This window comes from Semicossyphus pulcher, unplaced genomic scaffold, assembly GCF_022749685.1.
Source record: "Semicossyphus pulcher isolate SPU_LCO1_2020_fin unplaced genomic scaffold, fSemPul1.0.p SCAF_18, whole genome shotgun sequence".
NCBI classification, from domain to species: Eukaryota; Metazoa; Chordata; class Actinopteri; order Labriformes; family Labridae; genus Semicossyphus; species Semicossyphus pulcher.
In genome coordinates, this window is record NW_027211691.1 from 1,345,393 (window position 1) to 1,368,520 (window position 23,128).

At 42.0% G+C, this 23,128-nt stretch overlaps 1 protein-coding gene across 1 annotated transcript in view; it reads left to right on the forward strand.

Moving 5' to 3' along the window:
• Nucleotides 1-15,006, forward strand: part of prkdc (protein kinase, DNA-activated, catalytic subunit) — a 49,556-nt gene extending 34,550 nt beyond the window's left edge. Inside the window, exons 72-86 of the mRNA XM_069667813.1 lie at nucleotides 131-314; nucleotides 431-591; nucleotides 723-934; nucleotides 3,887-3,974; nucleotides 4,062-4,205; nucleotides 9,743-9,950; nucleotides 10,106-10,173; nucleotides 10,253-10,473; nucleotides 10,655-10,747; nucleotides 12,850-12,930; nucleotides 13,041-13,112; nucleotides 13,201-13,402; nucleotides 13,624-13,812; nucleotides 14,053-14,192; nucleotides 14,452-15,006. Coding sequence (XP_069523914.1) covers nucleotides 131-314; nucleotides 431-591; nucleotides 723-934; nucleotides 3,887-3,974; nucleotides 4,062-4,205; nucleotides 9,743-9,950; nucleotides 10,106-10,173; nucleotides 10,253-10,473; nucleotides 10,655-10,747; nucleotides 12,850-12,930; nucleotides 13,041-13,112; nucleotides 13,201-13,402; nucleotides 13,624-13,812; nucleotides 14,053-14,192; nucleotides 14,452-14,656 — 2,268 coding nt within the window. The 3' untranslated portion in view covers nucleotides 14,657-15,006. The remainder of the gene's footprint in view (nucleotides 1-130; nucleotides 315-430; nucleotides 592-722; nucleotides 935-3,886; nucleotides 3,975-4,061; nucleotides 4,206-9,742; nucleotides 9,951-10,105; nucleotides 10,174-10,252; nucleotides 10,474-10,654; nucleotides 10,748-12,849; nucleotides 12,931-13,040; nucleotides 13,113-13,200; nucleotides 13,403-13,623; nucleotides 13,813-14,052; nucleotides 14,193-14,451) is intronic.
• Nucleotides 15,007-23,128: the final 8,122 nt, after the last annotated feature.

Sequence of the window (23,128 nt, forward strand, 5' to 3'; positions counted from 1 at the left end):
AGGTCTTATAAAGATTTCGTGGAGCTGATTGTTTCCTGCTGACTGTTTTCAATTGTGCTGAAAACATGCAGGAAGGCTATTTAAATAAAAGAGAGATTATTTATTTGCTATGCATCCGTTCCCCCTGCAGACGGTGGAAGTGGGGCTGCAGCTACAGGCCATGAAGCTGTTCTGTGAAGCCAGCAAAAAGGCAGATGAGGAGCTTCAGTCTTACACTCAGGACTGTGTGGAGAGCAGCAGCATCACAGAGACGTACATGGCTTTGGCCAACTTCTGTGACAAACTGCTGCGAGAGGAGGAGCAGGGGGAGACAGGTGAGGAGCTAAGGAGGTGCTCTTGTTGATTCAGTAAAAATGTTTGTGCTTCCAGTTTGTTCTTCGTTATAAAAGCGACTTAAAGTAAGCTGCGAACACATCTTTCTTCATCACAGAGAGCCAGTTTCCCGACCTGCTGACGCTGCCTGTTCACGTGGTGGAGAGCATGTTGAAAGCTCTGAAGATGAACTCAGAGGAAGCTCGTCTGAAGTTCCCCCGCCTGCTGCAGATCATCGAGACGTACCCCTCTGAGACTCTGGACCTCATGACCAGAGAGGTTTGTGTGTTAGGACCTCATACAGCTCGTCAAGGCTTATGTGAATGATTGTAGTTGTGATGCAGTAAAAACACAACACCAGCAATGCTGTGAGTATTTTACCCATGACACCACTGTCCTTCTGTGTGTAGATGATGTCAGTCCCCTGCTGGATGCTGATTGGCTGGATCAGTCAAATGGTGGCTCTATTGGATAAACCTGAAGCAGTGGCGGTGCAGCACTGCATCGGGCAGATCGCAGAGTGTTACCCTCAGGCTCTGGTTTACGCTCTCATGATCAGCTGTGAGAGTTACCAGTTTGAGGACTCAGCTACAGGACACCAGCATCAGGAGTTTGTCAACAGGTAAACTGGAGATTGATTAAGTGATTATTTGTTTTTAATCTGGTGTAATGCACAAAAAGTTTAAGATACTAAATACAAAACATGTCATCAGAAAACTTCATGTTAACTTAAAGCTTGGTGTTTAAAGTAACAATCTCAAACTTTTTCATGAAAATAAATTAGGGCTGTCAGTTGATTAAAATATTTAATTGGGATTAATCGCAAGGTTGTCCACCGTCAACTCGCAATTCATCGCAAATTAATCTCACATTTTTTACCTGTTGTAAATGTACCTTAAAGAGATATTTCTCAAGTTTTTGATACGCTTATCAACATGGGAATGGACAAACATGCTTCCTTTATGCATGTATGTTTATTATTATTGCAACATTCCAAAACAATGACAAATACTGTCCAGAATATTCCACAGAATCAGCTCAAAGGTACTGCACGCTCAAAACATATGCCGAAACCATAACATGGCAAACTGAAGCCCGACAAGCAACAACAGACGGCATGTTGACCTGAACAGTCAGTAATAAGTCACTGAGCCTGCAGTAGGAGATTAAAATAACTAACTTAAAGACATTTTTCACAACCTGTGGCTCTCTGCATCAGCTGTGTGCTCGGCCAGCAGGTGGTATTTAAGACTCGATGTACTCCGGTGGTAACTCCGTTCACATCGACAGTTAATACAAATAACTTTGAAAAGTGAAGCCTGCTAGATGCTTCTCAGGACAAGACAAAAGACCCTTTTCTTTATCCATTTCTGCTCCCGGAGGTTTGTTTCTGCTTGCTACATTACCACTGCATCGCTACTACGGGGCGGGTGGAGGGTCATAATAATAGAACGCACATGCGTTAATCGCGTGTCAATATAATGGTGGTGTTAAAGGGAATGTGCATTATCTGATATCTTTCTCTGAATGAGGTAACACAGTGGTGACTGAGCCGATGGCCCACTGATGAAAGCCTTTGCATTTGCAGTATATAGTTTTATCATGGACAGGGTGTCTGTGGCGACATTTGTGGAAGCGGCGCCCAGTTAGTGACAATGAGTTACAATCACAACGAGCGGGAGGCGCTCAAGAGCACAAAAATTAAAATCTTCGAGATTGTCTCTTTAAGAAAATGTTCTGCCTTCTCTCCTAAACTTGGCAAAACAAACCCTGCTACACAAAAGCTTCCCTCTCTAAAACGTTGCTTAAATGATGTCCAACCGAAAGAAATCAACTTAAATACACTAAATTTATGTCTTCAGAGACCGCACAACAAACCCAAAAAAGGTACCTCATTCTAAATTTCACCTCTCCCACGAAAAAATGTCTGTCCCTCTGTAGAGACATTAAACCTGTTGGTCTCTGGAGTTAATGATAATATTCCTGAGTGTACACAGGCGTAGCGGGCCTTTCTGTGTGGAGTCTGCATGTTCTCCCTGTGCACATAGGGTTCCCTCAGGGTACTCCAGCTTTCTCCCACAGTCCAAAGACATGCTTGTTAGGTTCATCGGTGACTCTAAATTGCCTGTAGGTGTGAACGTGAGCGTGTAAGGTTGTCTGTCTCTGTGACCTGTCCAGCTGTAACCCCACCTCTCGCCCAGTGACAGCTGGAATAGGCTCCAGCCCCCCGCAACGCTGAACAGGGTAACAGATGGATGTTTGCTTTTCTTTATGAGACAATAAGTCTGTAATTTGTCAAGTCAAGTCAAACTTTATTTGTATAGCACATTTAAAACAACTGCAGTTGGCCAATGTGCTGAACAGGCTCAAAGAATACAAAGTACAAACAACAGATAAGAATAAAAGAAGAACAATAAAACAACAAGGTGTCAGACTCAACTCAATTCGAACGCCAACAAGAAGAGGTGTGTCTTCAGCAGGGACTTTAAGGTTTCTAGGGTCTGAGCAGTTTTTACATGAACAGGTAAGCTGTTCCAGAGATAAGGGGCAGCCACCGCAAATGCTCGGTCGCCACAGTTTTTAAGTCTAGATCTGGGAACATCCAGGAGCAACTGGTTTGTCGACCTAAGTACTCTAACTGGAGTATGCAGATGCAGGAGTTCTGCTAGATAAGGTGGTGCCAGCTCATTTAAGACCTTAAAAACAAGCAAGAAAATCTTAAAAACAATTCCAGAACTGACAGGAGGGAGGCCAGTACTGGTGTTATGTTCTCACGCTTTCTTTTACCAGCTAATAGACGAGTGGCTGCATTTTGCACTAACTGCAGGCGACGGAGGGACGACTGGTCTAAGCCCACATACAAAGAATTGCAGTAGTCTAGCCGAGAGCTAATTAAAGCATGAATAACTCTCTCAAGATCTTTGGGAGAGAGACGGGCCTTTACCTTGGCTGAGAGTCTTAACTAATTTGTTTATCAAGTTATATACAATGAAAAGAGGATAGGGCCCAAAATGGAGCCTTGAGGGGCCCCACAAGTAAGTGGGGCCGCAACTGACGGATATTCACCTAAGTGCACCGAAAAACTCCTATCTGTCAGGTACGACTGAAACCATTTGAGGGCAGTACCTGTATGCCCACACACTGTTCAAGGCGTGATAGCAGAATTCCCTGAGTCAACAGTTAGAAGAAGATCATTAAAAACTCTTCATTAAAAGAATTTGTGTTTAAACACTAAATCAAAAGATGTTTTTTCTCTCTACGTGAGAAACATTTTGCTCTCCTGGAAATCACAAAGTAATCTGATCTGGTAAATAGATTATTTGAATAAAATATAGATTTAATTTGGCTAATTTGCCCAGGGATGATCATGGGGAATGTGACAATTTAATGTTTCTGTTGAGTCTTTGATCAGATATCTGAATCAAATTAAACTCCACATTGATCCCTTTGCTTCCCTGAGATCAGTTAAAGATAAAAAGAGATCCATTAGATACAGATTTTACTGGTTGTTCAGTTGATAAATGTGCATATTGTAAACATCTGCTCTTAAACTCTTGTGTGTCTGTGTGACCAGGCTGAGGAGTCTGCTGGATAAAGGCGGAGCTGTGAAGAAGTTTGTGGACGCTCTGCAGCAGCTGACGAACCCTGACATGATTTTTAGGGTAACATGTTCAACCTTTTCATTATTAGCTGCCACCCACAGTAATGTTGTGTGTCTGTCGTTGATTATATTTCCTTGTTCCACACAGGACTGGTGGGATGGTGTGAAAAATGAGCTGGAGAAACCGAGCTTTGACAAGACGCGGATGGGTCGCATGTACGAGGAGATGCATTCGTCACTCGGGGATGAAAACACTGACGGACACGGGATGTTTCGCAAGAAATTCATCAGGGTTTGTACTTTGCTTTCATCTGTTATTCTTTTGTAAAGCAAAGAGATTTAGAGCTGCAACAAGTAGTTGATTAGTCACAGAGTAATCCCTGTGAGTACATTTTTAAGGGGAAAAAAGTCCAAATTCTCAGATTGCTTATTCTAAACTACAGTATCATAGCCTCCTTTGGACCTCTGGGTGGGTGACTGATATTTTACAGAATGCTTCTACGGTCTGCTTTTGACACGAGCTGTGTGAACTGTTTTTATTTCCCCTTTCAACCAGCTCAGGTTACTTTTAGGAATTTAACACATCTGTCACTTTAGTGCATTTGATTTTAATTTTAGTTCCTTCCATTAGAAAAAGAAATGCTTGAAAGCTAGGCTAAGTAGCTTCCACCAAGGTTAAGACATTTAGCTTAGCTTGCGAAAATTACCACCGATTCCCATTGGCATTGCTTCTTGTTCATGTTATTAAAACGACCCCTATTACTGAAAGCTTCTGCACACTCAGCTGTGTGTTCAACCCCTGTTACACATTGGAGTCTAATCGGGGCTGTAATAGAAAAATACTCTACATTGAAGTTACATTTTACCTATGTCTTGTCTCAAAGATATTACAATACATAGTTATTACTGAGGGAAAATTACTTTTGATTTCACTTCAACTATTAAGTTGTTAAGTATTTAATAATTGTGATTACAATACTGATAACTATTATTTGTACAGTTTTGAGACCAGATGACTGTATTATAGTTAAAGATATTCCAACCCTTCATTTTAATGTTACAGGTTGTACTCTGTTGTCTCCTTTTAACTTCCTGCTCTTAGCAACAGATTTTCCACAGTCACCTGTTTTTATAGTAACTATTATTTGTGATTTAGACACATTAAAGAACCCTACATGCTGGTTCATCCAATTGTTCAGTCATTCACATAGTTCTTTCATCTTTTCTCAACTGGTCCTTTTCTTTTATGTAGGTATCAGAAAACACGATCTCACCATTTTTTTGGTTTAATCAACACTCAAAATTAACATTTTATTGGTTATTTTGTTGTTCTTTTAAACAACAAAGTTTCTTATATCTCACAGAAAATCATGTAAAGTTTAATGAATTATGTTACATGAAGAATGAGCATGTGTAGATAATACCATGACATTTTATTATTCTTCACCAAATATTAATTCAATATCCTTCTTTTATGACAATAAGCATATTTATTTAACAAGTTCCTGTTTGACAACGGGTTTATTTAATAATTTGACAGTATTGATACTAATAACCTCATTAAACCATCGACGCTGAAATCTTATGTTTGTATTTTTAGTGATTTATTTTTCAGATGTTATTGAAATATAGGTGACTAAATTGTGATTTTGGGGAAACCGGAGCAACCCGGGGAAAACCCAAAGGGGGGTGGGGGGTTAGGGGAGGATTGATGAAGGTGGGACTAGATGGGAGTTATGGAGGGGTCAGAGGGATTGGGGTGAGGGTCAGCAGTTGTGGACGAGTTTCTCTTCCACCTCTGCGGTTTCCTCAACCCCAGAAAGTGCCTGAACCGCTTCCAGGCTGACTTCTTTTTTGTCACTGGGACCTCAACCTCCTCCTGAAGTTCCACAGTTACTGCTTGAGGGAGGGATAACTCCTGCTTTAAGGTCTTACCTTCAGAGTCCATAACATTCTCCTCCTGCTGGCATGGCTCAGTTCCATGCTTTTCCTCACAGCTGGTGATAGCTGTTTGGGGAGGCAGATGTTTCTCTCTCTCAGCCTTGAGGTCATTGCAAAGCTTAAGGTTGAGTGAGGTCTGGATGCTAAGCAGATTTTTCAGGTCCTCTACCGCTCTTAAATAAAGACTTTCCCTCTCCATAGTGGTGAGGTTTATGGTACAGATCTCCTCCATCTTCTTACAGAGGGCTTTGTTTTCAGCAGTCAAATTCTTAATAACTTGCTGGTTCTCCAACACTTTGTCTGCATGAGACCTGACTTCCTTCTCAAGTTCATTGTGAAGGACGTCAATCTGCAGTCTGACAGTGAGGATCTCAGCGTCATTCTTTTGGCTTTCTTCATTCCAAGTCACTCTGGTGCTCTCCTGTTCGTCTTGGAGAAGCTTGCATGTGTCCTGCATCTGCTGGAGCTGAGCTGTGAGGCTCTCCTGGAGGACTTTCTGTGCTTCATTTGCTTCCTCACATTCTCTTTTACTCTGTTGCTCAGAGTCAAGCTGGAGCTGGAGGTCTTCCTTTTCAGCCCTCAGGTTGGAAATCACTTCCTGGTTCTGCATCACTGTGTCTGCATGGGCCTTGACTTCCTTCTCCAGTTTTCGCGTAAGGACGTCAACCTGCTTTCTGACAGCGAGGACCTCAGGATCATTCTTCAGGGCAGCGAAATTGGCTTCAGATTTCTCCAGTTCTTCTTGGAGAAGCGAGTACTTTGATCGCTCCTGCTCCAGCTCCTTATTAGACCTGTTCTTTCTGGCTAAGTATGCCTCATGCAGCTGTTCATAGTCTTGTTCAAGAACTTTCCTGGTCTTATTCTTGATAGACTCCCTCAACTCATTGACCACCTGTTTGGTTTGAGTTTCTGCCTTATTGTTATTTTGCTGCTTCGGTTTTGCAGGCACTTTTTTGGCCTTTCCTTTTGGCTTTCTCTCTTGCTCCATATCGCTTAGCTTGTTGTTTGTTATGATCAATCAATCAATCAAATTTTATTTGTATAGCGCCAAATCATAACCAGAGTTATCTCGAGACACTTTACAGAAAGAGCAGGTCTAGACCGACTCTTTGTTGTGTTATTTAAAGAGAGGCCCAACATGAATCACCATGAGTAGCACTTAGCAACATTCGGCACATTGGCAGAAAAACTTCCTTTTAACAGGCAGAAACCTCGAGCAGAACCAGACTCATGTTGAACATCTGCCTCGACTGGATGGGCCGAACATGGGATAGAAGGAGATGCAGGATAGAGACAGGCAAAGAGAGCAACAACAACATATGTCCTTGTTACCACAACAACATATGTCCTTGTTACATGAACAACAACAGACACATACTTATGGTTACAATGCCAATAATAGTGGTAGACTAGGGTGAAGATTGGCTAAATAAATAAATAAATAAATAAATTAGCGAGAGAAGCAGAGTAATGATAAAGGCTGAGGTAATCGTAATTGTAACAGTTGAAGTCAACAGGTCTACTATTAGCATTAGCAGCAACAATAATGATACTATGGGGAAGGCTGATGTTAGTAGTTGTTGCAGTCGAGCAGGTCCACAGCAGCAGGTGGTCTGCAGCAACGATCCTCAGGAACCTTCAAGACAAGGGAGCACGAGAACTCCCGGGAAGATATGTGGTTAGTAATGTTAATGGGACCAGAAGATACAGAGTTAATGAGCTGCATTAATATGACAGAGAAAGAGAGGGAGAGAGAGAGAGAGAGAGGGAGAGAGAGTCAGAGAGAGTCAGAGAGAGAGAGAGTCAGAGAGAGTCAGAGAGAGTCATAGAGAGAGAGAGTCAGAGAGAGTCAGAGAGAGTCAGAGAGAGAGAGAGAGAGAGAGAGTCAGAGAGAGTCAGAGAGAGAGAGAGAGTCAGAGAGAGAGAGAGAGTCAGAGAGAGAGAGAGAGTCATAGAGAGAGAGTCAGAGAGAGAGAGAGTCAGAGAGAGTCAGAGAGAGAGAGAGAGTCAGAGAGAGAGAGTCAGAGAGAGAGAGAGAGTCATAGAGAGAGAGAGTCAGAGAGAGAGAGAGAGAGAGTCAGAGAGAGAGAGAGAGTCAGAGAGAGAGAGAGAGTCATAGAGAGAGAGAGTCAGAGAGAGAGAGAGAGAGTCAGAGAGAGTCAGAGAGAGAGAGAGAGTCATAGAGAGAGAGAGTCAGAGAGAGAGAGAGAGTCAGAGAGAGTCAGAGAGAGTCAGAAGCTTGGTGTGTCAGATCCCCCCGGCAGTCTGAACCTAGAGCAGCATAACTCTGGGCTGGTCCCAGCCTGAGCCAGCCCTAACTATAAGCTTTATCAAAGAGGAAAGTTTTAAGTCTTAAAAGAAGAGAGGGTGTCTGCCTCCCGGACCTTGACTGGTAGATTGTTCCAGAGGAGTGGGGCCTGGTAATTGAAGGCTCTACCTCCAACACTACTCTTAGAGACTTTAGGTACCACAAGCAGGCCTGCATCCTGGGAGCGCAATGTTCTAGAGGGGTAATATGGCACTATGAGCTCTTTAAGATATGATGGTGCCTGACCATTAAGAGCTTTGTAAGTAAGAAGAAGGATTTTAAATTCTATTCTACATTTTACAGGAAGCCAGTGCAGAGAGGCTAATACAGGAGAGATGTGATCTAGTTCTTGTCAGCACACGTGCTGCAGCATTTTGTACCAGCTGCAGAGTTTTTAGTGACTTATTAGGGCAGCCTGATAGTAACGAGTTACAATAATCCAACCTGGAAGTAACGAATGCATGGACGAGTTTTTCTGCATCGTGTTGAGACAGGATGTGTCTGATGTTTGTTGTGAAGGTGAAAGAAGGCTGTCATTGATATTTGTTTTATGTGGGAGATGAAGGACATATCCTGATCAAACAGAACTCCCAGATTCCTAACAGTAGTGCTGGATGCCAGGCTGATGCCATCTAGGGCAGCTATATCATTAGAGAAAGAATCTCTAAGGTGTTTTGGGCTGAGCACAATAATAATAATATATATATAATAATAATAATAGTTTTGTCTGAATTAAGTAGCAGAAAGTTTCTAGTCATCCAGATCTTTATGTCCTTAAGGCATGCTTCTAGTTTAGATAGCTGATTGGTTTCGTCTGGCTTCATAGATAAGTATAATTGAGTATCATCTGCGTAACAATGAACATTAATGGAGTGTTTCCTCATGATGTTACCCAGAGGAAGCATATATAAGGTAAAAAGAATCGGTCCGAGCACAGAACCTTGTGGAACTCCATGACTAACTTTGGTGTGCATAGAGGACACATCATGAACATTAACAAACTGAGATCGATCTGATAGATAAGATTTAAACCAACTTAATGCAGATCCTGTAATGACAGTTAAATGTTCTAATCTCTGTAACAGGATGTGATGGTCTATCGTGTCGAAAGCGGCACTAAGATCTAACAGGACGAGTACAGAGAGAAGTCCTCTGTCTGAAGCAGTAAGTAGATCATTTGAAACTCGCACAAGGGCTGTCTCAGTGCTATGGTGGACTCTAAATCCTGACTGAAAGTCCTCAAATAAACTGGAACTGATGAAGATTACTCTCTCTCAAGGCTGATATAATATGGCTATATATATGGCTATATGTAATTATATGTATATCAAGGGCTGAGCAATATACCTCTGACTGGCAGAAGAGCTGCTTTTATAAATCTACAGTGTGAATATCTTCTGGTTCTTTTCCTCTTTGACAGTAAACTGAAAATCTTGTGGACAAATAAAACATTTCAGGACATCATCTCGGGCTTTTGGAGACTTTTTATTTTGTATTAAGAGCACACAGCCTTCAACAGTGAACATTCAGCTCCTCAGCAACAATATTTCATGTTACTGTTATTTTGGTTTTCATTGCAGAAATTTTCCAAAGATGTGGAGAAAGTGCTGGGCTCGAGAGGCAGCAAGCTGTTTGAGAAGAGGAAGGACAAGAGCATGCTGAAGCAGGTGGAAGAGCTGGCAGCTTCCATGAGAGGAATTCAGAAGGAGCCCGGGAACCTGAAGGAGTACTCGCCCTGGCTGAGTGGATTCAAAGCCGACGCGTTCAGCAACGAGCTGGAGATCCCCGGTCAGTAACCTTCACACTGCTGAGAGGCTGATCTGAACTCTGGAAACATTGGTGGTGTCTTGTTTATAGATGTTGTTATAGATTATTTCTACTAATTTCTGTGTTTATTATGGTCTGTAATTGATCACTAATGAAGATTTCTTTCCTGTTTGCAGGACAATATGACGGCCGATCCAAACCTCTGCCGGAGTATCATGCTAAAATAACGGGCTTTGATGAGAGGGTACGCCTTTAATGTTCTTCACTGCAAAACAGAACACAGCGCACAGTTCTGTGAGTTGGTGTGTATTTCTGTCCTGCAGGTAAAGGTGATGTCGTCCATTCGCCGTCCCAAACGTCTGATCATCCGAGGGGATGACGAGCAGGATCACCCGTTCCTGGTGAAGGGTGGAGAGGACCTCCGTCAGGACCAGCGCATCGAGCAGCTTTTTTCTGTCATGAACATTTTGCTGAGTCATGACGCCGCCTGCACGCACAGAGGCCTGCAACTGCGCACGTATCAGGTCATTCCCATCAACACCAGGTACTCAAACTCAGACACTGAGAGAGGAGTGAATTAGAACAAGATCAATGTTTGATAGAGGCCTCACAGTTTTCTGCTTTCATGATGATTTTATTCTAAGTGATGTCTCAAATGAATCCTGAAAGAATTCTATGAAGAACAACTTTACAAACCTTAATTCACTGCTTTCACTGCCCTCCAGGATTGGCCTGATTGAATGGATGGAGAACACCTGCACCCTGAAGGAGTTCCTGTATAGCACCATGACTAAAGAGGAAGAGCCAAGGGCAGTGGGGTCAGTATATACATTTCACTCTCTCTCTCTCCTGCAGAGCTGTTAAAACTTTTTACACCACCTGATGGTTTGCAAAATGTGCAGTGCTACAAAGAGGTATGATAGAGAGTAAAGTGAACTTGGAACAGGAGGTTGAGGGTGCATATTTTTAAATGTATCTAAAAAAGATAAAGGATAGTAAAATAAAATAAAAATTATTATACATATACCTATGTGCATACATACATGAAATTTGTTCAAAATCTGAATATCAAAGGGTTTGTGCAAACAAAACTCTGTTCAGGATGATAAACACACATTTTCCTGTATAACTGCCATCAAGGCCTTTTATTCAAAGCTGATGTAATAAGGCTCATAAAACCTCTGCGGCCACTGCCAAGACCTTCAAGGAGTGATGCTGCGTGCTCCATAGATACCAGTTCCAAATAATCTTTAAGCCAGCTTTGTTAAAACAATTCAGTTTCCTCACCTTCTGTTTAATAAGTATTGTCCGTTTCACTGACAGAAAAGCCAATCCAATCAGGTGTTGTAGTTCTTTTGACATTACTCCAACTGCCTGACTTCCCAGTAGACCCACTGTGGGACATAATGCTAAAGTTACATTCAATATTTTACTCAAAAAATCTTTTACATTAATCCAGAATCTCTGGACCTCTGGGCAGTGCCAAAAGAGGTGCATGAAAGTGCCAGTGACCCCACAGCCACACCAGCCCCAATCTGAAACTCTATGGTTCCTTTTGTTCAGTTTCTGTGGGGTGATATATGACCTCCACAAAATCTTCATTTGAATTACTTTGTACCTCACACACTTTGAAAGATAGTTTGATCTACTCAATATTGCTTTCCACTGCTCTGTTGTGAGACGAACCCCCAGGTCATCCTCCCATTAGGCTAGTGTAGATGCGATACAATCACAGAATTGATGACACAGTAATTTGTACAGTTTGGACGCAGTTACTCTGCCAGTGGCTGCATCTCTTAATTGAATATCAATAATTTTATTATGACCCAGTGTGATCTTTTTGAGCAGAATAGATTTCAACTCCAAATACGGCAAAAAAAAAATAAGGCTGCTGTTTGCTATTCTTTTTCTAGGTCACTTAATGTCATCCTGCTGATGTTGTCAATTCAAATGAGTTGGTGGTCATCCCGTGACGAGGAGTCGTTTTCGCCCTCTGCCGTCTGTAGCTTTGTTGTCCCGTGTCTGCTGCTTGACTTTATGCTTATGAACTGCCGTCTTTGAAATTTTAAGGATGGAAGCAACGTGATGCTCCCTGCAACCCTCTGCCAGTCAAGCCAGAATTGCACCCGTCCTTTCCTCACTCAAAAGTTTTCTTTTGGACTCTCTCTGGAGTGGTCAGTAGTCACTGTTTTTGCCATCCAACTCATCCTATTTCAAGAGGATACTGATGACCACAACAGTGGGTTTTTATACTTTTCGTCATTAAGTGAGATTTGGTGAGGTGATAACCTAATCAGTGCCTCATTAAGTAGAACGAGGGTGACTGTGTTGAACTTCAACAGGCACTGGAATAGAATGGCGTTTTAATGCATGTAGGGATGCTGATTCATGGAGGATTTGGAGAGCTGCCTCACATTAAACATTATGAAATGATTTGACTTTTCATTCAACATGGGCAAAATAGCAGCCCAAAAACAAACTACAAGAGTCATTAAATCAATAATTATCTATTTGATATCTAATTTATTCAAGCTAGATGAGGATGATCTTTTACAGTCAGAAAAACAAACATTAAAGAACTCAAACTCGACTTTAAAGATCGTGAGGTGCTGCTGACGGGGAAGTTCGTCCTCTCTTAAATTAAACAAATAATTTAAAATATTGAATAATCTTCAGAGGAAAACAGTTCTCATTCAGAAGAATTGTGTTTAACACCCTTAAAAGGGGCAGATACAGGTACAGTGTGATATTTATACTTCACATGCAGACATGCAGAGGACAGTGATGTCTATGAAACGTGATCTTTTATCGTGTAAACGTGTCGGCAATTTTGTCTATATATACTAAAGCTTCTTGCTGGTGCACGTTCTTGTGTTCTGTGACACAGACATAACATAATTCTGTTTGGTTTTCCTTAAAGGTCTGTTGAACTCTTCAGTAAGTGGCTCTCCACGTTTTCAAAAGAAAAGAACACTGCAGCTCTTTACCCTCCGGCTTACAGGTGAGTGTTGGTGTCCCTAAAATAAATGTAGGATGCCTCTTGTATTCTGACTTCTGTATTTGGTTAAAAGGATAAATAATAATTGTTTTTACATTGTTATGTATTACCAGGAAAGCCAAACGTGCCGAGACCGTCAGCAACTTTTTAAAAGTGTTGCAGCATTGGCCGAGTGATCTCCTGAAGTAAGTTTCATCTCTGTGTGATATCTTTTATATGTAATAAATATCTCAAAAACAAAACTGGACACTTGGACTTTCCCTTAATTTCCAGGAGAGCATTCCTGAAGATGTGTAACAGCCCCGAGGCCTTCCTGTCCCTGCGCTCTCACTTCATCAGCTCTCACGCTCTGCTGTGTGTGAGCCACTGGATTCTGGGTATCGGAGACCGCCACCTGTCCAACTTCATGATCAACATGGAGACAGGAGGCATGATCGGCATCGACTTCGGTCATGCATTCGGCTCGGCCACACAGGTCAGTCATGCTCATGTACTATAAATGTTTAGATATTTTAGTCTGAAAAGATCTCAAGTATGGCAAACCAGCATCTTCATCCATTGTTTCAGTGCTTGCATGGCTGAAATTGCACAATTTTTAAGTGGTTCTTAGGAGGGACTGCACCCATCTGTGAAAAGCACCTTGTTGAAAAGAAACACAACCATCTCCTCTCCATGTAACTCTGTGTCTTCTCTCAGTTCCTCCCCGTGCCGGAGCTCATGCCTTTCCGGCTGACTCGGCAGTTTGTGAATCTGATGCAGCCACTGAAGGAGTCGGGTCTGATCCAAAGCGTAATGGTTCACTCCCTCCGAGCCTACAGGGCCAAACCCGACCTCCTGCTCAACACCATGGACGTGTTTGTGAAGGAGCCGTCTCTGGACTGGAAGGTAAAATCACTGCTCCCACAAAGATCCCATTAAACAGTCCTTTATAATCTTTAAGTGTTTAACAGGCACATAAAGAAGACAACCTCAGGGATGTCAGTAGATTATAAGAAGTGATACAGACAAAACATTTGGTCTGAATCTGCTCATTTGTCGCTACAGTTTTTATTATATCTTTAAGTTACGACCTTTGACCTTTTATACAGTAAATAAACTTTAATGATGATGTTTGCTGTTTCACAGAACTTTGAGCTGAAGCAGCTGAAGAAAGGAGGCACGTGGACGGAGAACGTGAACACCAAAGAAATCAACTGGTATCCTCTCCAGAAGGTGAACTTTGCCAGGAGAAAACTAGAAGGAGCAAATCCAGCTGTTATAACCAGGTACATCATCACATCTTAATATTCACAATACAAAAAACTAATCCAGGCAGCTCTAGACGAGCAAAGTGTGTGTCCTGTGAGGTAAAATCACTGTTATTGTCAATGGAGTCTGGTGTGTTTGCAGAGAGCGATGTAACGTCTGTTTGTGGTTAAAAAAAATGTTGTCACACACTTAGAATAACAATCTGAGCCTGGACGCACTTTGATCCATCAAGGTCTACAAAAAAAACAACATAATTCGGTTGTTTTCTTTTGTCAGTGAGGAGCTGAAGCTGGGCCACGAGAAGAGCGACGCCTTCACTGGGATGCAGTCGGTGGCATTGGGCTCTGAGGAGCACAACATCCGAGCTCGGCTTCCAGCTGCCGGCCTGTCGGTGGAGAAGCAGGTGGACTGTCTGCTGGACCAGGCCATGGACCCCAATGTGCTCGGCAGAGTCTGGGTGGGCTGGGAGCCCTGGGTCTGAGAAGTAATCGTGCACTATAACTGAACATCAGTCTCAACACAGGTGAAGAGAAATGTGTCTAGAATGAGGGGAATGTGCTGGTGAGGAAGTTTGGGACGTGTGTTTGTTCATCTTTAAAAGATCCCTGTGATGTCAAATGTTTGGTTTTTTTAGATGTGAAAACTCATTTTCAAGGATTGTCTTCATACGTCAGTGATACAATTAACTAAGAATAAAGACCTCTAAGTCTGGAGTTTGGGAATTGTAATACTGTCAGATTGTTTTATCACTAAGTCATCACAAATCATCCTGTAATAAACATAAATATCTGTTCTATGTTCCACTGCTATCAATCTAATGCTCACTGAGATTTTTCACCAGAACCAGAACTGTCAGATCCATAGACTCTCTGAAGGTCTTAAAGGTATTCGTGATCCTCTGTGGACCATGAATGTCTGAACAGATTCTCATTGCAATCAAATCAGTAGTTGTTGAGATATTTCAGTGTGAACCAGAGTGGAGGGCAGACATTTGCAGCTCTTAAAGGGCCAGTTCGCTGATTTTCAACCTCCGTCCTGTCATACAGTTATGGGGAGCTAATGCCATTATGGTAGGAAAGAAATGCATTTGTGCCTTTGGAGGACGCTATCCGCTTCTCCAATGGGCCCTGGAAAACCTCCGCCAGACTACGTAAAACGCTTCATCTGGCGGAGGCCAGGGAGCTCCCTAAACTAACCTTCCTCAATCTAGGACGCCCGCCTCTGATGTCATGTCTCGTTCAAAATCGTCAGCTTTGAAATGTAGACTGCAGACCAGAGATTTTTAGACAATCCACCAGTATATTCTCATCGTAATTCAGATTCCGTCCCGCTCTGAGCCATTGCCTCCAACATCTCTCGCTGGCCGTTCCTTTCAGTGCGAGGGGCGCAATGCATGCTGGGTGTTGTAGGACTGTAGAATGGGTGAAACCACGAGCTGGTTATACAACTTTCTCCACAGCTATGGCGCCAATTTCTAATATTATTGCTTTGATCAATTACAGAGAACACCAGCTTTGATTGACAGGGGCTTTTTACAGTGGTGAACTGCTCCTTTAAGCAAAGCAGGTAGTGAGGGTATAAAGTGATCAAAGTTCCAGAGATTTAGGGCTATCTACTAGCTATATATACCACTACAATCACCTGAGTTTAAGAATCGTAGCGTTGTTCATGGTCTTGGAATTAACTTTGTACGTCTTCAGAGAGCGCAGGTTCGAGAGCGAAGGATGCAGCCCCTGCATTGGGACACAGCTGTAGAGCACAAATGTTGCCCGGACATGTTTCTACAGAAGCCCTCAAAGGACAAAATAAACTGTGAGGGGACACTGCTCCTTTAAGTGATGATGCCTGGATATTCAAACTGAGCTGGCCACATCCCTCTTTGTTCCATTCAGGTACCAAAAACACACCTGTAGCAGTCACCAGCTTCAGAACAAAAATACTATGATCCCTCAGCGGGCAGAGACAGCTGACACAGGAGGAGGCTTGGTGAGCTGATCTTCCTGTGGTATGGATGCTCCTTGGATTGGTCAGTGATCAGGATTTGGTTTGTCCGGAGCTGAATGGAGTCTGGATCCTAAACACCTGTATAAATACTTGACATGGCCCGACTACTTGTCATAGCAGGTTAAGACGCTATTGACGGCTGTGTTCCATTTAGTTCTTCCAGTAAGCTTTGTTCAGACAGTTTACTTCATTTCTGCTGAATAAAAAGTCAGAGGAACGTCTGTGAAATTGTTCACGTAGGTATGAAGAAAGAACTTCATTATAAACCAGAGAAGAGCGACATCTTACCTGAATACTTTATGCATGTTCTAAAAGATGGTGACAAAGTATGACTCATTAAAATGCTTAGTCACTGTTCGTCGTTTGGAACCAATTCTGTAGCTTTTTTCCATTTAACTTGAGGCTTTAAATATAAAGCTGTTCTGAGAGCAGAAGTGTCGTTACCTCTGAACTGTGAGATGTTAACCTGTCTGATGAAAGGCAGGAAACAGCTGCTGCAAGAACGAAAGCAGAACTCATGAAAGACTTCTGTCTGAAATTCTTCAGAAAGCTCTGCTGAAGACTTTCTGCAGTCATATACTGAGAGACGTTTAGAATGCAGATGAATTAAATAAAGTCACCTTTTAGAGGTTAAAGATAAACTACACTTTATTTTATTTTATCTTTTTTACATTAAATCATTTCTAAAATGAGTTGCCAATTTATTGAGGTTGTTTTTCCATGACTTTTCTGCACAGTGAAAATGTTTTTTACACAATAGACTTTTGCCAATATCCAATATTTTCCACCTTGCTACAGGCAGATGCTGAAAACTATAATGCTTTTCAAAATGTGCATACTCACTGGGCCAAACAAGAACACTGCTTCAGCTTAGGTTATATCTAAAACATGCGTCCTGTATCTGAGGGTGTGGTGAAGCAAATGGTTCAAGTCCATCCATCCATCCATCCATTATCTATACTGCTTATCCTGTTCAGGGTCGCGGGGGGCTGGAGCCTATCCCAGCTGTCATTGGGCGAAGGGCGGGGTACACCCTGAACTGGTCACCAGTCAATCACAGGGCCGACACATAGAGACAGACAACCTTTCGCACTCACACCCACACCTATGGGCAATTTAGAGTCACCAATTAACCTAACGAGCATGTCTTTGGACTGTGGGAGGAAGCCGGAGACCCCGGAGGGAACCCAGTGGTTCAAGTCATGTATGCATAATTAAAGCAGCTGTTTTATCAGCCTGAGAGCTCGCCTGATATACCTGTCAAAGACAAATGTATCTGTATTGGTACAGGTGTTTTTTTACTTTTTCTAAGGAACATACATGGCCTGGCCAAAAAAAAGTCACCACCTGGATTTAACTAAGCACATAGGTAATTGGAGCCTTCCAATGGAAAATGACTGCAGTGATTAATGTATTTCAGCTGGCAACAAGTTATTAAACCCTAACTGATGCAGTAAGTTGCCTCTCATTTCTTAAACAGCCATGCTAGAAGACATATCCTGTGGTCGGGTAGAAGATTTGACTCTGTTTCAGAGGGTGAAATCGTTGGCCTGCATCAAACAAAGAAAACGACAAGGGAGATGCTGAAACTACTAAAACTGGGTTAAGAACTGTCCAACGCATTATTAAAACCTGGAAGGATAGAGGCGAACCATCATCTTCAAGTAAGAAATGTGGTCGCAAAAAAAAATCTTGATTGATCGTGATCGGAGAAATCGTTTGGTGAAATCAAATCGTAAAAAAAAGGAAGTGAAGCACCCATCGTTCCTGGTGCCTACCGTACATGCCTGTGGGGGCATTGTTGTGATCTGGGGTTGCTTCAGTTGGTCAGGTCGAGGTTCAGCAATGTTGGTCAGCTGACTAATGACCAGGTTTTTCCATCAATGGACTTTTTCTTCCCTGATGGCACGGACATATTCCAAGATAACAATGCCATTGTGAAAGAGTGGTTCAGGGATCATTTTCACGGACTGGCCACCACAGAGTCCAGATCTTGACCCCATTGAGAATCTTTGGGATGTGCTGGAGAAGACTTTACGCAGCGGCCCGACTCTCCCATCATCAACACAAGACTGAAGTCAAGCCAGCCTCCACTTCAAATAACACAGTCAAGCCAGGAGTGGAGTTGGAGTGCGCATATATGCTCGGCGGTACGGTAACAGCGTGAAAGAACTGATTTCAAAATAAAAGCGACTTTTCATTCTCAAATTTAAATGGAATTTCAAAATTAGAGCCCTCTACAATGGTTTACATAAAATAATTTTCCGCTGATTTCATATTAGGATTAAAACGAAACTACCTGTTATCACACACTAATTTCACTTCAGAGTGACCTGCAAAAGAATGGCATTAAATTTGAAGACAATGCCTCGGCTGCCAAAGGCTTCTGGGGTCAAGTATGCACTTCACTTGGCATTCCCAACAGCAGAAATCACCGTTACTGACTTCGGAAATATCATGGATTTCATAAGGTGTGTATGGTATGATTATCTAAAATTTAAAGCTTCACTTTAATAACTTAAAGTTTACTTTGGTTATTTTTTCTTATCAGGTTTTCTAGTCAGGTGTGACTATGGTAAATTAATAACTTATGGATTTCCCTGACATTTCGCACTGTTATGTAGGATGTTTAGGTATTTATGACACTAGCATTTTTTAGCAACAGTGTAACTTTGTTGAGGTATTAGATTTTCACTTGATTTGTCATAATGTTAACTTTTGAGAATGCCACCCATTTAAAGCTCTCTCCTCTGCAGAACCTGAACAGTGACAATCAAGCAGAGGAACATGGGCAGAAATCGCCTGTATATTACAATACATAGTTATTACTGAGGGGAAATTAATTTGGATTTCACTTCAACTATTAAGTTGTTAAGTATTTAATCATTGTGATTACAATACTGTTAACTATTATTTGTACAGTTTTGAGACCAGATGACTGTATTATAGTTAAAGATATTCCAACCCTTCATTTTAATGTTACAGGTTGTACTCTGTTGTCTCCTGTTAACTTCCTGCTCTTAGCAACAGATTTTCCACAGTCACCTGTTTTTATAGTAACTATTATTTGTGATTTAGACACATTAAAGAACCCTACATGCTGGTTCATCCAATTGTTCAGTCATTCACATAGTTCTTTCATCTTTTCTCAACTGGTCCTTTTCTTTTATGTAGGTATCAGAAAACACGATCTCACCATTTTTTTGGTTTAATCAACACTCAAAATTAACATTTTATTGGTTATTTTGTTGTTCTTTTAAACAACAAAGTTTCTTATATCTCACAGAAAATCATGTAAAGTTTAATGAATTATGTTACATGAAGAATGAGCATGTGTAGATAATACCATGACATTTTATTATTCTTCACCAAATATTAATTCAATATCCTTCTTTTATGACAATAAGCATATTTATTTAACAAGTTCCTGTTTGACAACGGGTTTATTTAATAATTTGACAGTATTGATACTAATAACCTCATTAAACCATCGACGCTGAAATCTTATGTTTGTATTTTTAGTGATTTATTTTTCAGATGTTATTGAAATATAGGTGACTAAATTGTGATTTTGGGGAAACCGGAGCAACCCGGGGAAAACCCAAAGGGGGGTGGGGGGTTAGGGGAGGATTGATGAAGGTGGGACTAGATGGGAGTTATGGAGGGGTCAGAGGGATTGGGGTGAGGGTCAGCAGTTGTGGACGAGTTTCTCTTCCACCTCTGCGGTTTCCTCAACCCCAGAAAGTGCCTGAACCGCTTCCAGGCTGACTTCTTTTTTGTCACTGGGACCTCAACCTCCTCCTGAAGTTCCACAGTTACTGCTTGAGGGAGGGATAACTCCTGCTTTAAGGTCTTACCTTCAGAGTCCATAACATTCTCCTCCTGCTGGCATGGCTCAGTTCCATGCTTTTCCTCACAGTTGGTGATAGCTGTTTGGGGAGGCAGATGTTTCTCTCTCTCAGCCTTGAGGTCATTGCAAAGCTTAAGGTTGAGTGAGGTCTGGATGCTAAGCAGATTTTTCAGGTCCTCTACCGCTCTTAAATAAAGACTTTCCCTCTCCATAGTGGTGAGGTTTATGGTACAGATCTCCTCCATCTTCTTACAGAGGGCTTTGTTTTCAGCAGTCAAATTCTTGATAACTTGCTGGTTCTCCAACACTTTGTCTGCATGAGACCTGACTTCCTTCTCAAGTTCATTGTGAAGGACGTCAATCTGCAGTCTGACAGTGAGGATCTCAGCGTCATTCTTTTGGCTTTCTTCATTCCAAGTCACTCTGGTGCTCTCCTGTTCGTCTTGGAGAAGCTTGCATGTGTCCTGCATCTGCTGGAGCTGAGCTGTGAGGCTCTCCTGGAGGACTTTCTGTGCTTCATTTGCTTCCTCACATTCTCTTTTACTCTGTTGCTCAGAGTCAAGCTGGAGCTGGAGGTCTTCCTTTTCAGCCCTTAGGTTGGAAATCACTTCCTGGTTCTGCATCACTGTGTCTGCATGGGCCTTGACTTCCTTCTCCAGTTTTCGCGTAAGGACGTCAACCTGCTTTCTGACAGCGAGGACCTCAGGATCATTCTTCAGGGCAGCGAAATTGGCTTCAGATTTCTCCAGTTCTTCTTGGAGAAGCGAGTACTTTGATCGCTCCTGCTCCAGCTCCTTATTAGACCTGTTCTTTCTGGCTAAGTATGCCTCATGCAGCTGTTCATAGTCTTGTTCAAGAACTTTTCTAGTCTTATTCTTGATTGACTCCCTCAACTCATTGACCACCTTTGCAGTTTGAGTTTCTGCCTTATTGTTACTTTGCTGCTGTGTGGTCTGAGTTTCTGCTTCCGAATTTTGCTGCTTCGGTTTTGCTGGAACTCTTTTGGCCTTTCCTTTTGGCTTTCTGTCTTGCTCCATTTCGCTTAGCTTGTTGTTTGGTATGATGAAGATTACTCTCTCTCAAGGCTGATATGATATGGCTATATATATCGCTATATATAATAATATATATCAAATAAGGCTGAGCAATATACCTCTGACTGGCAGAAGAGCTGCCTTTTATAAACTTTTGCAAATGACCTATGACATCATTCCTTTGATCATGTGTTTTGCTTTGATCATGTGTTTTGCTTTGATCTTGAGTTTCTTTTTCTTTGATAGAATGTTTACATTCAAATTCTAATCTACAGTGTGAATATCTTCTGGTTCTTTTCCTCTTTGACAGTAAACTGAAAATCTTGTGGACAAATAAAACATTTCAGGACATCATCTCGGGCTTTTGGAGACTTTTTATTTTGTATTAAGAGCACACAGCCTTCAACAGTGAACATTCAGCTCCTCAGCAACAATATTTCATGTTACTGTTATTTTGGTTTTCATTGCAGAAATTTTCCAAAGATGTGGAGAAAGTGCTGGGCTCGAGAGGCAGCAAGCTGTTTGAGAAGAGGAAGGACAAGAGCATGCTGAAGCAGGTGGAAGAGCTGGCAGCTTCCATGAGAGGAATTCAGAAGGAGCCCGGGAACCTGAAGGAGTACTCGCCCTGGCTGAGTGGATTCAAAGCTGACGCGTTCAGCAACGAGCTGGAGATCCACGGTCAGTAACCTTCACACTGCTGAGAGGCTGATCTGAACTCTGGAAACATTAGTGGTGTCTTGTTTATAGATGTTGTTATAGATTATTTCTAAGAATTTCTGTGAAAACTTATCTTCTGCACAAGTTCATGTTTAAACAACAGAATATTAATGTTTTAACTCAGGAAGAGTTCACAGGTCAGTGTTTGGTGGAATAACCTGGTTTTAATGACAGCGTTCATGCATCTCTGCATGCTCTCCTCCAGTCGGTCACGGGGCTGCTGGGTGACGTTAGGCCGTTCTTGGAGCAGCTCGGCTTTGTGACAGTCCATCTTCCTCTTGATCACATTCAGGATCAATGGCTGCTGTTTTTTTTTTATGTTATATTTTATTTAATTTTACAAAATTATAATCCAACAAAACCCAGAAAAGACGATACAACACACAAAAGACAACCACAAACAACTAACAAAAGAAAAAGAAATACACAAAGGCGAAAGCCAGATTCTGTGAGGCAGGCACTGAGGATCTGACTGATTGTGCATCAGGTCAGAAACCCAGCTAGCCTTCAACAGGACAAGACTTGGAACAGGAGGTTGAGGGTGCATATTTTTAAATGTATCTTTACAAAAATGAAGAAGAAAAAAAGACAAAGGATAGTAAGATAAAACTCTCTGTTCAGGATGATAAACATTACACATTTTCCTGTATAACTGCCATCAAGGCCTTTTATTCAAAGCTGATGTAATAAGGCTCAGAAAACCCCTGCGGCCACTGCCAAGACCATCGAGGAGTGATGCTGCGTGCTCCATAGATACAAATTCCAAATAATCTTTAAGCCAGCTTTGTTAAAACAATTCAGTTTCCTCACCTTCTATTTAATAAGTATTGTCCGCCACACCCGAGAAGCTGTTCTGCTGCAGACTGAGCCCACCTGAGGGCTCCAACACGTCAAGACCACAAGGTAAAGGTGTGTTTTGGGTAGACGAAGCGGCGGAACGTCAATATGGTGGCTCCACCAGCCGTTCTCTACTGCACACACTCTGGATGCAAATGAACAAGATGACAGCGCCTGCTCCACTTTACTAAAACTGCAGGAGGTTCGAGACGTGTCGTCCATGCAGTCATTGGTCCAAACAAACACAACCTCAGGGCTTAGCAGGTTAGTCCAGGGGGGCAGCAACAGCAGGAAAAGTCCTGCAAAATCTCCAAAGGAAACGCCTCAACCAACAACGAGAATTTGGACATTTGATGGCAAACTCTATTTTGCAGTTAATTGTAAATGCAGGGAATGTTCTGATGTGTATTTAACCATGCTGATTATTCAAAAAGAATGTTAGTTATTTTTTATTTCTTTGTGTGCAGTTTAAATTGACAGCACTGTAACAATAAGGCAGGAAAAAAACAGC